Source organism: Tetranychus urticae, chromosome 2, assembly GCF_039701765.1.
Source record: "Tetranychus urticae isolate SD_2017Ah chromosome 2, NJAU_TeUrti_SD_1.0, whole genome shotgun sequence".
Taxonomy (NCBI): Eukaryota; Metazoa; Arthropoda; class Arachnida; order Trombidiformes; family Tetranychidae; genus Tetranychus; species Tetranychus urticae.
Window position 1 is genome coordinate 13,189,064 of NC_142959.1, and position 17,255 is coordinate 13,206,318.

Here is a 17,255-nt window from a genome sequence, read left to right on the forward strand (position 1 = left end):
ATTTTTGATTGACTTTCATTGGTCTAAACATTTACACAAGAGTTTTTGTAAATAAAATCTCAGATTATTTCGTTTTTTAATTAACTTACTTTGCCCTAAACGTTTTTGATAATCAAATATTGAACTGATGCAGTGCTGTTTTAGTGCAAAATAATCTCTTGATTAAAATTCCATCAACTGATTTATTGATTGTCAAAATTTCGATTTGAAAATCTGAATGATTTACAACTGATGGTAAAATTTTCCCTCCATTTTCATCTTAAAGCTTAATAAGCTCTCTCCCTCTCTCCATTTGTTTACAAAGCCACACTTGTTTTTTTCTGGTTAACTGTACAAAATTTTCATCAAATTCAAATATCAATTGTTTATTTAATTTATATTATTGAGTGATTTTTGTGCGTCTATAAAAGCCTTTAATTACCAAATGATTCATTTATAATGGTCGTTGGATGATAAGAAGCCATCACGAGGAAGGAGAAGAAGCTAAGGTGGAAGAGACTTACATTTAACATTATACAAATATTACAAGCCATCGGTAATCATTCATTTTCTCATTTTAACTTCCCTAACCACCATTATCATTTGATTATTGCTGCTATTAATGTTCTTATTACGTAATTGTTCCATTCTTAACTAATTCTAGATACCGAAGCCAGTCAGGTAATCCTTTGCTGTCTAAAAATCCTGTAATCCATTTCTTCAAGTTAAAAATAAATTATGGTTTTTTCAGAGCAAAAAGAGAAACTAAATTAAAATTGAATTTGAAAATAGTGAACCATTATTGATCAGTTTCAATTTAATAGAACACAGGAAAAGTAAAACAGGAACAAAAGGCTTGCTTTCACTAGCTTCGGTATCTAACCAATTCTTAATCTTGTTTTCATTCTGTTTTCTTTTTCCTCTATTTAACGGTGTCCTCTGTGCTGGATAATAATGACGATACAACAAATGTTTGGAAATCAAGTCGTGTTGCATTGACTTTTCTGTTCCTAAAAGTTTACTCAGCATGGTGCAAATGTTAATTTAAAGGATTAACATCACAAGTAAATGAAGAAAACTATTATCAACAAGAGTATTACATATTGAGTGTAACAAAATCTCGACTAACGGAGCTGTTGAAGTCATAATCAAGCTGTAAGACAACGGTGAAGAGGTGTATAAAAAGAACCTGATCCAATGAGGATAATGATGATGATAATGGTTTCATCAAGTAAATATTTGCCCTTAATTGTTACCGAGGTTATAATCAACCGAGTGAGTAAGTGAGTTTTGAGATAAAGTAAGAAAGAAGAGAGAGAGAGAGAGAAAGTGAGTGAATGAAGATGATATTTAGACTCATTAAGTGATGTGCAAAGGACGACAAAAGAAAAAAAGAAATCAACTTTCGGCAAGTTTTCCAAGGAAATCGACAGCATAACTTAATTTGTTGATCTTAAATAATTCATTTGAGACAAACATTTCCCTTCAGATTTTATTTTTGATCGTTTAGCAAAGACGCTACTCATCGTCATCGTCATCATCATTTACCTCTTTTTCTGTCTCAATATACATCATCTACCATCCGTTTTACCTGAAAATCATCATTTTCCTTAATGTTTTAGTGTATTATCATCAAGGAATATCACCTCTTTGGTTTACTGTTTTTTTTCTTCCCCCTCTCTTTCTTTTCTTTCATTCCTTCTTTCTTATTACCTTTCCATCTTTCCTTCAAAATCAATTTAACCGTGCCTAAGGTAATTGTATCATTGTTTAAACTTGAATAGGTAACTGTTTAAATTTTTAATTTGTATTTAACTGATCTCTTTTACCTTCTTAAAGTCGTTTAACTCACTCTTCTCTCTTTTTCTTTGTCTTCACATTTTCTGTTGCGACAGTTGACTACAACGATTTATATCCATGACATGGTTTAGCCAAGCATATCAATGTTTAATCAACCCTAGCCAACTTGGTTCTCTCAACTATTAACGGGATCAACAACGAAAAAAGGAGAACAGAAAAGTGAGGATTGGAGGATAAAATAAAGCATCAAACCAGCAACAACACAAACAACATTAACAACAACAGTAGAGAGAAAAATTTTCGAGCAACTTTTACAGATCACAGCTATATCAAAATAGAGAGTCTTTTCCAGCCATTTGTTGTGATTTACTTGCGAGTGAGTTATTCAGGAGAGAAAGCTGAAAAAAGAGTCAAGTGAGTCTCTTTTTGGTGAGTGGTGAGAGAGTGAGAGAGGCAAAAATGGTGATGAAAAGAGAAGAAAGAAAGATGTAGGAGAAGTTGAAAAGTTAAACCAAAAAGGCGATACAATTAATTTGATTCTTGTCTCAGTTTAGAGTAATAATGAACATGGTAATATGTTCAAAAAATTTAATTTTCATATTAAATTGTCCGCCATATCTACATCAATCCTATCTACTCTCGTCAGTCTCATCATCTTGTTATCTTGATAGTTGCTCCAATTAGTAACAGCATTACAAAGTAATATAAAAACACTGATTACTATGTTAAAAGCAGTTGCAGAGTAAAAACATTTGATTAAATAATATTCCTCTCTTTTTTTGCTGTGAAACCTGTTTACTTCTTGCTGATCTTGGTGAAATTTGTGATGTTTGAAGTTCAATTGTGTGCATAAGTGATCCAGTTGAACATTAAATAATACTCATAATGCCTTTCATCAACTCTACTCGTTGTTGTTAACCTTATATCATGTTTCGTGGATTTTGCTGCTTTATCACAGTTTAACAAACCAATTGATCTTAAATTCTCAATCCTTATTCTCTCTTCTCTTTGCCATCGCCAGATTTCAATCTTTATCGTCACTGTAATACTCATCAATGGTTTAACTCGCTGATAAAAAAAACAACAAGACGAAGATAACGTTCAAAAGGAGAAAGATAAAGACAGAGAAACAAATAGTCGTCATTCACATGTCAAGCAACCTTGATTTTTAATGATTGATTCTGCAACTGGAAACGTTGGAATACATAAGATCAACTCTTAATCGATCATCAAATTACAAGCTTCTCCTCTTTTCCTCCCTCTCCCATTTTCATCACTATCATCATCATCATCATGCCTAAAGACAATGAGATATGTTTGGATCATTTCGAGGATTTAATTGATGATAGTTCACCTTTAAAAAGTTTGATTGATCGTCGAATTGTTCCTTCCAATGATAAAAGAGTTAAAATAGTGTGAGTTGATTTAAATAATCATTTCTTGAAACTCTTCGATTGGCAACTCATCTGTTTTGGTGATACCTTAATTATTGAAGTTGTCAAGGAAGCCATTTCTATCTATTTCTCTTTTAATCTATTCTTTACCTGTGACTAATCGACTTTTCTCTATTTCTGTATCTTTCCTTGTTTCTTTGTTACCGTTTATTCCCATCACAACAATTCAACTGAATTAACCAACCAATCAATAATTTTCAGAGGAACCAAAAGGCCGGATGTGAGAAACTTTTTCAATCATTTAAATGAATTGACCCAGGTAAGGGAAACACTAAGATAATAATTAGATTGATAGTTTCAATAATTATCGTCCTCATCATCATCATATATCTATTCAAATTGTCACCTTTTCCTGATGAATTGAACTTACTTTACATCAATCTTTATTAAACATTATATTTCCTTTTTCCCTGTCATTATTGTTTTGATTTCATAATGAAATATCCCACTAACAATTGTCTCTCTATTTCAAATATTTCATACTCTTTTTTTCAGGGTGATCAAGAAAATGGTAGAAGTGATAAGACTAACACGAAAACAGTTGAAAATGGAATCAACAATAAGGAATCAAGTTCAGCTGATGATAAGGAAGATAAAGGTTCACCGGTGATGACTAATTACCATAAGAATAATATAAATAATAACAACATCATCTATAACAATGAGATTAACATTGGCGCTTTTAAAGTGGCAGATACTGTCAAAACTGGTAACTTATCATCATCATCATCGTCATCCTCTTCATCAATTAATCAAGTAAATGCTACTGGAAACAATGGAGGTGCCATTGGTGTCATTGATTGTTCACCTTCATCATTGCGAGATTCAATTACCGATATATCAATTAATCCTTCACTCAACAAATTAGATAAACGGTTAATTGAGTCCGATGGTGGATTCAAATTTATTAAATGGACTGCTAATCACCGTGGTTATAAAATAAATCCTAGCAATAAACGAAATACCTGGTTTTCAGATTCAACTCGGCAAGATGATGAAAGTGGTACGTTTATCAAATTTCAATTCAACTAATTCATTTAATTTTATCGTTTATCACATTTTAATTTTATCGTTTATCACATTTTAATTTGTATCTTTTCTTCACTTTCACAGCTACAATAGTGAGTTTGAAAATTAAATCAACGGATCCACTGATTGGCGATAGTTATCATCATTTTGTAAATCAAAATGCTATTAAACCAACTAAACAAGACTACAAATTATCATCATCTCTTGGCTTGGGTGAACAATTTGTTCGTGCTCGGAGTAATTCAAGCCCTGAAGCCAAGGTAAGCTACGGTTCCTTTAATTTTTTCATACCAATTTCCTGTAAATGATAAAAACCAGAATATCATATATTTAATTAACCCAGAGTCGGTTAAGTTTTTTTTTCTCGGTAAACAAAGCCATTATTTCAGCCTTCTTAAAGTCTCTAACCTCTAATTTTCTCAGTGTTTTACCTAAAATTTACCTTGATACTTTGTCTTTATTACATTAATTGCTAGTTTTTTTCATATGGCTATTCAGTATAATGCACTTAGACTTGGCTGTTAAGGCTAAAATTGAAAGACTGTTGCATTGACCCCAGTAATTTAAAAAAGTGTAAAGTGTATTAACAAATTGGTAACAAGTAATTTTGAACCATGAATTTAATAGCAATGGACATGATGTTGACATTTGAAGAAAGAATCACGGAAGAAGACGAGGAAAAATGAAATGTATTACTTTATTTTTTGCTTTTCTTGAGCGTTTTTCATGTTAATTTAGCAAATATTCAAATTAGAGTTACAAAATAGTTTCAGAGTAACATGCCATTACAGCTATGTATTAAAGAAAGGAAGAGATTGTACAATTATCAGGTATTATTATTAATACATTACTCATTTCATTTGGAGGTTAAAAAGACCAAGGTGATGATGGTGACTCCCACCCTCCGCTCCACATACTTGGCCAATTACCACCTCCATTACCTGCAAAACCAACACTACCGCCACTCCAGGGTGAGGACATTTCATGCCTGGAAAAGTCAAAAGTATCATTAGCAATTTTATCTCTTACCAGAAAAGATTAAAACACTTCCTAGAATAGTTCTGATCGCAAGATTTCCATCATTTACCATTTTAAGGTTAAATTAGATTGAATCACACAATTAGCTAAATATCAATGAACGAAACTTTTGCTTCCAACTTGATTTTTTGGCTTCACAATGAATATGAATCTTGCTAAAAATCAGTCTGAGTGAAGTCTAAAGATGTTTCATACTGAATGACTAGTTAGCTTATCAGACTTTTTTGATATGAAAAGTGAAGTCAATAGTTAGTCCATCTTTAAAGATATTGACTTTGATTGTAAATTAACTCACCGTATTGGTATTGGCATTGGGAATGCAATGATAACTTTTTTCCCTCCAAGTAAAAGTTTTCCCAAGATTCCAGCTTTGATTAGCTTTTTGTAGAAGATTTTCTTGAATCCATGAACTTGATAGGGATAAATGAGAGTAACCAATATAACAGCAAGAGTTAAATGAAGAATCAAAGATTGCTTGTTCATTTTGAATATCAATTTGAATCAATAGAAATGAAAAAATGAAAAATAGAAATGCAAAGGGAAAATATAAATAAAATATTGTCACTAAACACCGTAAATAAAACAAAATATTGAACACGAATGTATAGCTGATGAACAATTACAATTATTGAGTATTCACTGATTTAGATGTAACGTTGATAACTGGCCAATAAATCCTGGTTAAAGTAGCCACAAACTGAATATTGAAAGTAAAAAATTACTTGAATCAAATTGAAATTTATATTGAAATGACTATTGATTTAGTCCATCATATTTATATAAAGCCAAAAAAAGGAAGCCTCAAAGCCTCCTTCAATGTGAATCTTTCGTTAATCATAAAAGTCCATCCAATTGTCCGATCGTATCCATAAGGATGGACATTTCACTTTTCTATTAATCCCTCCTCATCCTCCTTCCATCATCATCTCACCCCAATATCATGATTTTCTTGTCATTTGTATATTAGTTTCACTATTGAATAGGGCCGGACTATCCGAAGATGAAAAACATTTTTATTGTAACTTGTATTACAACTATTGCTCCTTCATTATCCCTCATCATCATTACCATCATCTTATTCAATTTGGTTTTATTATTTTCTCATAATCGATAGGAATTAACAGATTGATTTATGTTTACTTAGCAAATACAATATCAAACTATCAATTGCTGTAAATTTGAAAGGCTACTTTACCCTTTATTATTGTTTGTTTGTTTCAAGTAAAAATTTCAATTGTCCTGAATTCATCAATTCATTATTTGGTGATAATGATGATGTTGGTAAAAAAAAGGTTAAATTGGCTCGGAAGACGATTGAAACAAAACAAATCTGTAAACACGCTGAGCTACTGTTAGCAATTTATCAATTACATTTACCACTAATGCTTATGTAATTAAGCTTGTTGTTAGTAACCTCCTGGTTGATGGTTTGATTCGCACTCATCATTTTCATCAATTTGCCCAATGCGGGTTTAATTGTTGGTCAGTTTGTTTTAAATCGATTGGATTAATCCTCCAAATCAACCCGGATATTGTGACAATCAATTCATCTTCAATCATCTCTCTGATTCATCAATCCCATAAATCATAACAACTTTCACCTTCTTAATCATTATGCTTAGTTTAATTGCAGACACCCAATGTGACCTACAATTAACGTAACAAGCAGCCAAACTCATATCTCACACAATAATGATAATTTTTGTGTAGGCTTTGGTTATACAATGTTGACCTTTTCATTTGCGTTATTTGATCAACAATCAACAATCAACCCAATGATAACAATGATTAACTTATCAAGTCAATTGTTTAATGCACAGCTAGTTTGAATTGTTCATTTCTCAGCCACATAGAGATACTTTTGTAGGTTGATTTTAATCATTTTAATCTAATTAACTTGTAAACTTGATTTTAAAATCAATTTTTCGCCAATCTCAAGCTACTATGATCATCATTATCAAATGCAAGACTTTTTTATCTGGAAATGGCAAATTTTGATCATTTATTTGATCAACAAGCCTAATGTTTACTTAGATCTCAATTTAAGCTTTATTTGCACTTTGCTCTAACTCTTGGATTAATTGTTTCCTAAATTAACTCGTTTATCAGATTACTATTGAATCTTATTTCATCTTCCTGGTTCAAATAAAATAATTGTTAACAAAATTTTCCAATCAATTCAAGAGCTTCAATCGTTGAGCTAAGATAATACAATCAACTCTTTGTATTTCACTCTGAAATTAGAATTTCATTTAAAAATCAAATTATTTCACTTTTAATCAAATGTTAATTTTAGTTTTAACGTTGACTATTCCGATTGCATTACCAAGTCTTGTCATTGATTGTGATTCTGGTAATGATTTATTTTGAAACAAATGTTATTCCTGTATTTGATTTACCTTTTCAATTGAGTTGAATCGTAAAATAAAAAGCTCACAATCAAGGTGACAATTATAATCGACGCTTAATCATCTCACCTTGTCCTTTGTTTTTTTTCACAAAATACATTATTTGTATTCATTGAAAAAACTGATTGAAACATTGATTGAAACACTGATTCTTGCGTGGTTAACAATAACCAAATAACTCCTTAAATAGCTAACAAATATCAATACAATAGCACTGACCTTTACTAATTGAATTAAAAATCGGAAGTAATTAATTTTTGGCAAACATTCACAATCCTTATCTTGCCAATAGTAACATGAACGATAAAGTAAACTGAAATCTCGTTGAAAACAGCTAAAAATAGCCAATTTTTTGTTCAAAAAAAGACGAGTTGAGTTTTCAGTTAAATTAAATTGTTTTAATAAAATGGTTAAACAAAATTACATGACAATTTTCAAACGTAAATGATTATTATCGCAATCAAAGTTTAACTTATTGGAGAAACCTGTTCTTTCATTGAGTAGTTTTATTTACATTTGTGTACCTAATTGTTTCATTGATTATAATTGTTTGGCCATTTGTGATCCTTGATTCAGTTGGTTAAATGATTAACTCGATCACCACCAACCTCCTCCACCGCCACCAAAGCTCATGTGATGAGGTTGTTGCCATGATGAGTAGTGATGATGATGATGAACATTGAATCCACTGGAAATGAACAAAATGTAAAATTAGTAAACATTAAACAATCTCAACATTTGACTTTCAGATGATCAACAAGACTCTTAACATGATAACTTTGTATCCTTTCAACAATTAGTTCTTGATTCTTCATTTATTGCATTCACTTTTAACGAGCAAATTATCATTTGTATCAACTTGTATCCCAATCAACTTTCAAGTTACCAAGTCTTAGTAACAATCAAGATGACAATCAGTGAACACAAGATCAGGTCAAGTTCATTGATTAACACAGAAATTAATTTCTCTTAATTTTCCATTGTAATTCGTTTATCAACTATTGTGATTTCAAGTCCAAGCAATTTATAATCTTTAGCTAATTGCGGTTCATTTAAACCAAAATAGAACCTTAAATTGTTTATAAGCAAAAATTAATTTAATTAAAGATAGCAAATTGTGTTAATTAAAGTCGAGAAACAATTTATTACAAAATTAAGATCATTTTGTGTATTTTTGTGTATTTTTCATTATCATTTGTTAACAAGATTATCTGATAATTTATGTGTTTATCAGTTAATGATGTATTCCTTGAGGCTAGATAATCAATCAGAATGAAAGAAAACTCAATGATTAAATTCATTGTAATAATTAGGTCTATTTAAAAATAAAATTAACTTCATTTTCAGGTTAATGTTAATCTTGTAAAGTCACAATTTTCAAAGCCATTTACAGTAAGTCTCAAGTTTATCTAAAATCATATAAAATTACTTGATTGAATAAAAATGGATAACATTTGGTAGTTGAACGTTTATCTTAAAGTTAATCATTCTAATCACCTATTTAAACTTATCAAGCTGAATCAATGTTAATCAATAACTGATCAGTGATCATCTAATTTCAACTATCATCATGTCATTTAACTTGGCAGCTAAAACATTGATATTTTTGCTTAACAAGATTAAAACTTGAAAATGAAACTATTCTGATGCTTTTTAATGTAAAAAATTGAAACCAAATTGTTAATATAAGTCAAAATTAGCTTGATTAAGCAACATAAAACACTTGTAATGTTAATCGTCAGATTATGAGTTGATGTTTGACTTTCATAAGGTAAATATTGTCAAAACTAACATTGTTTTTCTTGTATTTGAATTTGATATCAAATGTAAATAGCTAATTAGGTTAGGTGTGACAATTTACTGATAATGTCTTGATTGATTAACAAGTAAATAATTGTAATCTTACCTCTTAAATGGAATTGGAATTGGCAAAGGAATAAACTTTTTCTTTTTCAGTGATTTGAAGATTTTTTTCTTGATTATTTTACCAAAAAGCTTGTGTTTTTTACCTTCAACTAAACCAGTTTCATCAATGGTTACCAAGAGAAGGAAACACAAAAAACAGGCCAAAATAATGTAACGTTGATCCATAGTCAGTTGATTGCACTAATTAACTAATTTTACTAGATTAACAAACAAGTAAATATGAAATTGTTGAAATGAAAGATCAGTAAAAGTGTATAAAATATCGTTCAAAAGTTAACTTAAATAATATCCAATATTTTGTAGTTACCTTGTTGAAGGTAAAACGTTTTGTAAGGCTAACTTGAAGCGATGAGGAGCATTTTTATGGTCAATCAGATGACCGAGAAGGAAAGATACATTTTGACCATTATTTAGGCCAATGTAATTCACACAATAGTAATGTTAATATAATGACAATAATAATACACTTTCCCTCTCAACAGTTTTGTAGACTTTCACTGTTTCTTATCCTATTAATGAACTTAATTTCCCACCTTCAACCTGGTCATTGGCTTATCCTTAGTTAAGGTCATTTTATGAAGGCGGAGTAAATGGTTTCATAATTATCATCATAATCAATATGATCATCATCCGATCAACTTGATTTAAACACTATTATTGATGCTTTCAAATAACTTGTTGGTTCATTTTTTGCTTTTATAAACGGTAATTTTTTGATGACCTTTCGGGTTTCCCAAATCAAGATGAGGTCAGGAAATGAGTTTTGATGGAAACGTGAAAGTAAAAGTTGAATTCAATTTTTTTTACCATTGATTTAGATTTAGATTCAATCCAATCATTTCTTACAGTTAAAGTCCATTTACTTTGTTAACAATTTTTCACCCAATTTTGTGATTTACAATCAAATCTGTTTTCACTTGTTAATTGTTCAGCTTCACTTTCAATTCTTGTCTTGATCGATGGTCATGTTGATGATGATTAAACTATCAACAATAAACAATACAACAACAATTAAACCAAGAAAATGATTGAAGGTCTTGTAACTATGACAAGTTTTAATGTTTATTTGTATTATTTCAAATCCAATGACGAGTCCAATGAGATTATCATGAAAACTTCCGCTTTAATTTCGTTCTATTAAAGTAATAGGTTAAACCTTGTTGATCAATTTATCAACAATTTAACCTTCTTTTTGTTATCCATTTTGTTTTACCCTTTCATCAGTTTTACTTCACTTATTTTACCTTTCATGTTAATGTTTAGCCATTTTTGACAACAAATCAAAAGTTTATTGATTCAATTGTTTCTCTTGATTGTTATTAGCCTTCACCTTTAAAACAAAATTCACAGTTAACCTTTACAACTTGAACTAATCAAGAGATTAAAGATGATGCTAATGATGAAAATCACAGTTAATTTACGTTTCAAATTAAAAGTGAAATGATCTTTTACTTGGTTCAAGTTGATGCAATATTAACATTTATTTTACGTTGAAACTACCTGATCAGGTCAATCAAACTGTTCAACCTTTTCAATATTTATATGCTAATCCGCAATCCATTATTGATGTTGCATTAGTCTTAAATTGTTGTTGTTTGTTGATCAGTTTTCAATTATTTAACACTGACCCTGACATGTTTACAGTTGAATGTACACAATTAGCCTTTAACCTTTTTAACTGTTTTTTTAATTGTTTTATTAACTGTCCATCTTTGAAGAAACACAGAAACAAAATCTAACTGCAATTGATATAAAAACATTGATCACGTTGACTGAATTACTAATCGAGTGACTGTAATCAACCTTGCCATTAGGATTTAGAAGTCAATAGTTGATGATTTAACTGATTACTTAACCCATAATCAATAAACATGAGCTTGTAACTTGACAAGCATTCTTGTAAATAAGATTGTCAGGTTTTTACCCGAATCATAAACTAATGCAAGTAACAGTAACTAATTGATAAATCGCATTGCACTAAACCATGCTAATTGTTATCATTTATCTGAATGAAACCTTCTATTAATTCAAACTGATGGACTCAGTTAATAATGTCAATTTCATTTGTTTTTTTTCAGTTTTACATGAAATTGAGCAAAAGATGTGCTCAGCTTTTATGAATTACCGATTTCTCTTAGCAATTAAACCTTCCGATGATTGATTATTCCAATCATTTACTGAAGTTCCGATACTTAAAAGAAAAGGCTGAGATTTCAAATGAAACAATTTAAATCTCAATCCAATACCTTTATCATTAGATTTTAAATTATCATCAAGTCATCTAATTGAATTCATAACTCTAAATATAACTGTATTTTGAATTAACTTCATCTATGAATATTTTCATTTATATAAACTCAATTAGAATGACAAAAATTTTGTTTGAAAAATCACTTTAAATTGTTTATTGTAATAAGATGAAAGTGAATTTGAGATGAAAATGAACAATCAATCAATTGTTATCAATGTTGAAAGTGAAAGGAAAATTATCTCATTATTATTGTTATTATTTGTTTCAACTGTTATTGTTATTCAGATGATGATGATACTTGTATTAGGCCTAAGATGCTGTGAATGAGAGGTTGATGAAAATACAATCAATTGAGAAAAAAGTACAATCATTTCAATGAGAAATGATGAAATTTGATTCTTTCCTTGATTCATATCCATTCTTAAAAGTTAATCTCGATAAACAAGGTTGATCACTGTGTTAATGACAGGTTATAATAAAGTGAAATTAAAGATTCAGTAAAAAATGAAAATAGAATCACCTAAATTAAATCATGAACTGATAAATTAACTAATAATTGTTGACCATTTTTCAGGTTAAACCTCAATGTTATTACATTATTGGGCTTTTTTTCCACTTCTTCATTCCACCTTTAACGATCCATCATAAGACAATTTTGTGGGTCCTAAACTTGATCCGAGGGATTTAAAAACAGAAACACGGAAGTCTATTTAATAGCAATCATAATCATAATCATCATCTTCACCAACAACAGTTAGTAAAATGTAGACTAATATTACATTAGCTTTCGATAGGAAACTCAATTTTCACTAAAACCTAATCTTGTTTTTGGGTTTTATTTTTTCACCAAAATTTAGGTCTTACAAGATAATCAATATTTTTATTCATCTAATTCAATTTTCATTTTTAACATTAAGAATTACCATGTTTAATTATCATGTTTAATACCATTAATTGCTGCTAAATTAATGCCAAAGTATTTTGTTGTTGCCTTTTCCCAATTTTACTTGAGCTTTATATACCTAAACCTTGAAGGTAAATTGCTATCAATGTTATCTGATGAGTTTAATTCATTTTGTGTACAATTAATGTAAACCGCTATTCAGTCAGTTTTAGCTTTTAATTTGATTTATTTTTCTACTTTTATCTCAATGACCTTTTTAAATTGTTTCAATTTTAATTGCTGTTTTTACTCCAATTGATCAACTTTCCCTTTCATTTATTTTTGATTACTTTCTGTTTTCATTGTGACACTTTATTTGCATTTAATTTGTTTAATATTTCAGTCTTTCAATTATTGGAAATCTGAAGAAATGAAAATTGTTATTAAAAAATTGAAACAATAAACGCTTATCACTCTTGGATGCTTCGTTTGCAGCATGATAATCAGTTTTAATTATAAACTTTTCTCAATTATTTAATCATTCATGAACAATTAACAGTTGAACTTAACAGTGTTTTGAGTGATTACATTCAATTATGATTGCAATTTTAAGCTCTTATTAGCATAAACAAGTTGAAAGGTTTTACAATTTCCTGGTTTTCCTAACATTGCAAGGAAAACTTGAATCGATTCATCTGGTTCATCCATGATTTTCTGGTTCTGGTTTCTGGTTTTATGGTTTTTTTAATACAATGTCTAACAATGCAAACATTTGATATTTTACTAATTGTTATCTTTAATTTTTCATAGGAACCTGTTCTGGTCAATAATAGTCCAAATGATAAATTAGGAAATGAACTTAAATCTTCTAAAGGTAATTATACTTTTGATGATTAGATGACAGCTAAATCAACGGTTGATTATAATTTTGAATCAATAATTTATCATGAAAAAATCAATTCATAACACACTAAAGTGAAATGATTATCACTTTAAAATTGAATATTTAATGAAGGAAAATCAAATAACATTGATCATTCCGTTGATTATTCAATTATATTCAATTACAATCAAATCGTATAATGAGAGTACAGTTGAACTTGCTTTCACATTAGTACCTTAAATAAATGTTAAAAGCTCAGGACATAAGTAGCAAAATAACATTAAAATTGTGTTTAATTCAATGTTTAATTTATGAGACAATTTTATTTGAACATTATTTAGCATCTCAACTCGTACATAACAAGTTATTGATTTAAAAGCAAGTTTTAATTCTAGATATGAATACTAATTTCATTTGTATTGTATTTGATTAACTTTTATTGGGTAAAAATAATAAACGATTTCCAATTATTTTACAGTTTCCAATGATAATGATAACCATCATAAAGAACCTATCGAAACTACTTCCGAGAAAAAGCGTATTGGTGAGATAATCAGAAATTTACTTCGTCGCAGGCCAACACTGGACGAAATTAGAGCGAAAGGTATCCTCATAGGTAAGTATTGAATAGCTATGAGTATTACAATTTTTGACAATAAATTTTTGTTTCTCTCTTTAGACGGTCCTATTTTTGGCTGTGATTTAACATCTTTATGTAACCGGGAAGGTCAATTTGTCCCAAAAATATTACAGTATTGTATTGAAGCAATTGAAGCAAAAGGCCTCCAAACTGATGGACTCTATCGTATCTGCGGGAATCTTTCGGAAGTTCAAAAGATTCGTTTTCAAATCAACAATGGTGATCTAGCATTCTTCATCAAATACAGAAAGATTTCCCAATCTGACTCTGCTAACGAGGGTTTGCTATGAAATTAGAAACAGGATCGAATCAGGGAAATCCATTTAAAGTATTGCTTGAATCAAGAAATTGAGAAAAGATATTTTATGAAAGTTAGCTTTTTGTCAGAGATTTGGGAAATGATTTAATTTTGAATCAATTACTAATCGTACTTTTTTTCGTCCATAGGTAACTATGATGTCATCTGGTCACAGGAAAACGTTCATGCACTAACTGGAGTGTTAAAACTGTTTCTGAGAGATCTTAAAGAGCCATTGTTTCCATTTGATCTCTTCAATTCCTTCATCTTCACTACTGGTAATTGAAGTTACTCACCAAGCCCTGTTTGATCGCAATTTAAAAAATTGAAGATTTGCAGCTTCTAATTACTCGTTTTTTAGTTCTGTAAATTTTGTATTGATTCAATTACATTCATTTTAGTTGTATTGTAGACATTTTAATTGAATTAGTAGCTTCTCGTTCTGGTAGTGTATTTATCATTTTATGATGATGTTCAAATTAGAAACAATAATTGTTATCAATCTACCTTTCAAGTTAACCTTGGTATGCTTAATTGATGTATCAAAGGCAGTTGATGAGTTTATATTGTTTCTCTAAATCTGTTCACTATCAATTTTAGTTGTCTGTAATGATACTATTATTTTGATCTTTTACTAGCATGTTTATCACACAATCTTTAGAGCTGTTTACAGTTTATTGTGCTTGCTTGAAAGCATCTGTAATTGAATCAATACCAAGTCCAGACTCTGATAATTCATGTTGAGTATTCTGGTTGAAGAAGTTTCAGCTTGCATCGATAGTTATATTGAACAACAATTATTGGTTTGAATGAAAAATATTAATATAAACTGTGAGATAATCGAATCGGGTTGAATTAAGCTTTTAACCATGTCTTAATATTGACCTAAAAAGCTAAAGGTTTAATTTAGCTTTGTGAGAGGCTCTTACATTTAGTTATGGAAGTGAACAATTTATATCAATTGTAAAATAACCAATACTGCTAGATATTATTTGAAAGAAAGAAATTTCCATTCAATTCTTGGTTGATTTCAGATTTCATCCTCTTTTGATAAAAGACTAATATCTCATTACAATCTGATGTTTTTACTGACAGGAATACCAAACAAGAAGGATCAGATTGAGGCTCTTCAAAAGCTTGTTAACCAATTACCAAAGTGCAATTATCATACTCTTTTGTTTCTATTGAAACATCTTTTAAGGTAAAGTTAATCATTTACTTCTCAACAATTCAAATAAACATTATCTAATTTTGTGATTTTCATTTTTTTACTTTTCAGAGTTGTTCAATATAAAGATAAAAATCGTATGCAAATTCAAAATTTGTCGATCATTTTTGGACCTACATTAATGTGGCCTAGGATTGAATCAAATGACTTCTCATATGATATGATGCTTCGTGTCCATTGTAATCGGATTATTGAAATACTTTTGACCGAGTTTAATGCCATTTTTCTGGTCTCAATGACCTCTGTATGATAACTAATCTAAATAATTTGCAATTATACATAGCTTTTTGTATCAATCTGTTCACAATTCAAGTCTCACTTTGCTAAAACTTGCTCAATTCACCTAGTTATTCAATGCTTTTGTAAGCACAAAAAATTTATTTTTTAATTTTTTATTAGCTCAAAGGCTCATTTGATATTTTAAATTCCCATCCATTTAAACATTATTCATGTATTATTTGAATCCTTTCTTAACTGTAATATCCTCTTTCGTACACATTGATTTATTTACTACTATCTGCTGTTCATCAATTTGTCTCAATCAACTCTGTTGATTTAAATTGTTTTTAAATAATTGATGCTATCCACAAGCTTATCAACGTAGTGTAAGCATATTTGGGAGCATGAAAATTAAAAAATATTCATCAAAAAGATTTTCATATAACTATTTAACCGCTTTTTCACCAAAAAATCGACTATTGGATTTTGGTTTTCAAGCAATGATGAGAAAATTTTCGTAACATTTTATTTTCGCTCTAGCAGCACCATCAAGCGATTACTTAATTATGAGAAAAGCATTAATGTTCATTATTGCCTTTTATGGCATAAGTCAAAGGTGGTTCTGTAGTTGAGTGAAGACAGTATCTTATTGACCGGCCACTTATAACAGGTTACAACAGGTTATTTTGTTTTTACAAATTTTTCACCTTTTCAATTTCTCAGTCTTAAAACCTCATCTCTTGATTGAGTTTCAATTGTTCATTGTTTATCGCCATCTACAGAAAAATTCAGAAGGTTTTGCAACTTTCATTTTTTTACCTTCTTTTGAATTTTCTTCGGAACCGGTTCAAGTGACTGTAGTAGTGTAGCAAAGAGTAATGGAAATACCATTGTGATGTTTTACTGGTTTCCATGAATCGGGTACTAGCAAAGAAATTAACCAATTCTGGTCATATGAGCAACCAGCTTTCACAAACTTCATATGAGAGCTCGTTCAGTTTCACGGGAACATTTGGTTCATAATACAGATGATGGTGATAAATATGAAGATTTTGAGGATACCTTGAGAGATCCTGATTTGAGATACATGCATGTTGGTACAGCTAGGAATAGCTGCTCATTAATTCAATTCAATTCATTATTAGATCAAGTCAAATTAAGTCTTTCCAAAAACAGTTAACTTAATAAATTTTTAAATAACATATAACCTTATGTTGAT

At 29.7% G+C, this 17,255-nt stretch overlaps 2 protein-coding genes and 1 long non-coding RNA gene across 15 annotated transcripts; 1 reads left to right on the forward strand and 2 right to left on the reverse strand.

The window, feature by feature from the left end:
• The first annotated feature begins 31 nt into the window (after nt 1-31).
• On the forward strand, nt 32-16,470 carry LOC107363383 (uncharacterized). 12 transcript variants are annotated; one of them, XM_089267337.1, is made up of 14 exons: nt 32-535; nt 965-1,254; nt 1,602-1,763; nt 1,875-1,998; nt 2,801-3,194; nt 3,435-3,492; nt 3,729-4,236; nt 4,347-4,522; nt 13,579-13,642; nt 14,130-14,267; nt 14,331-14,510; nt 14,739-14,867; nt 15,685-15,790; nt 15,869-16,470. In XM_089267337.1, exons 5-14 carry the CDS (start codon nt 3,073-3,075, stop codon nt 16,065-16,067), a joined length of 1,680 nt encoding a protein of 559 aa, XP_089123463.1. In that variant the 5' UTR covers nt 32-535; nt 965-1,254; nt 1,602-1,763; nt 1,875-1,998; nt 2,801-3,072; the 3' UTR covers nt 16,068-16,470. The 12 variants fall into 12 exon arrangements, with proteins under 12 accessions (XP_089123463.1, XP_015786090.1, XP_015786120.1 ...); XM_015930604.3 differs by having other exon boundaries at nt 34-535; nt 965-1,134; nt 1,734-1,763; XM_089267336.1 differs by having other exon boundaries at nt 44-535; nt 965-1,258.
• On the reverse strand, nt 4,927-6,041 carry LOC149093928 (uncharacterized). The gene is made up of 2 exons (XM_089267342.1): nt 5,596-6,041; nt 4,927-5,250 (listed from the first exon to the last, which is right to left on the reverse strand). The coding sequence occupies exons 1-2, from the start codon at nt 5,781-5,783 to the stop codon at nt 5,130-5,132; spliced, it is 309 nt and encodes a 102-aa protein (XP_089123468.1). The 5' UTR covers nt 5,784-6,041; the 3' UTR covers nt 4,927-5,129.
• LOC112539053 (uncharacterized) lies at nt 8,085-10,075 on the reverse strand. 2 transcript variants are annotated; one of them, XR_003082624.2, is made up of 3 exons: nt 9,942-10,075; nt 9,615-9,831; nt 8,085-8,396 (listed from the first exon to the last, which is right to left on the reverse strand). It is a non-coding gene; the product is annotated as an uncharacterized LOC112539053 (long non-coding RNA). The 2 variants fall into 2 exon arrangements; XR_003082615.2 differs by having other exon boundaries at nt 9,615-9,955.
• Nucleotides 16,471-17,255: the final 785 nt, after the last annotated feature.

Coding starts and splice junctions, on each gene's coding strand:
- LOC107363383 (XM_089267337.1), top strand. CDS start 3,073: ATGCCTAAAGACAATGAGATATGTTTGGATCATTTCGAGGATTTAATT. Junction 3,493..3,728: donor ATTTAAATGAATTGACCCAG/GTAAGGGAAACA, acceptor TCTTTTTTTCAG/GGTGATCAAGAAAATGGTAG. Junction 14,868..15,684: donor TTCCTTCATCTTCACTACTG/GTAATTGAAGTT, acceptor TTTTACTGACAG/GAATACCAAACAAGAAGGAT.
- LOC149093928 (XM_089267342.1), bottom strand. CDS start 5,783: ATGAACAAGCAATCTTTGATTCTTCATTTAACTCTTGCTGTTATATTG. Junction 5,251..5,595: donor CCAATGCCAATACCAATACG/GTGAGTTAATTT, acceptor TGACTTTTCCAG/GCATGAAATGTCCTCACCCT.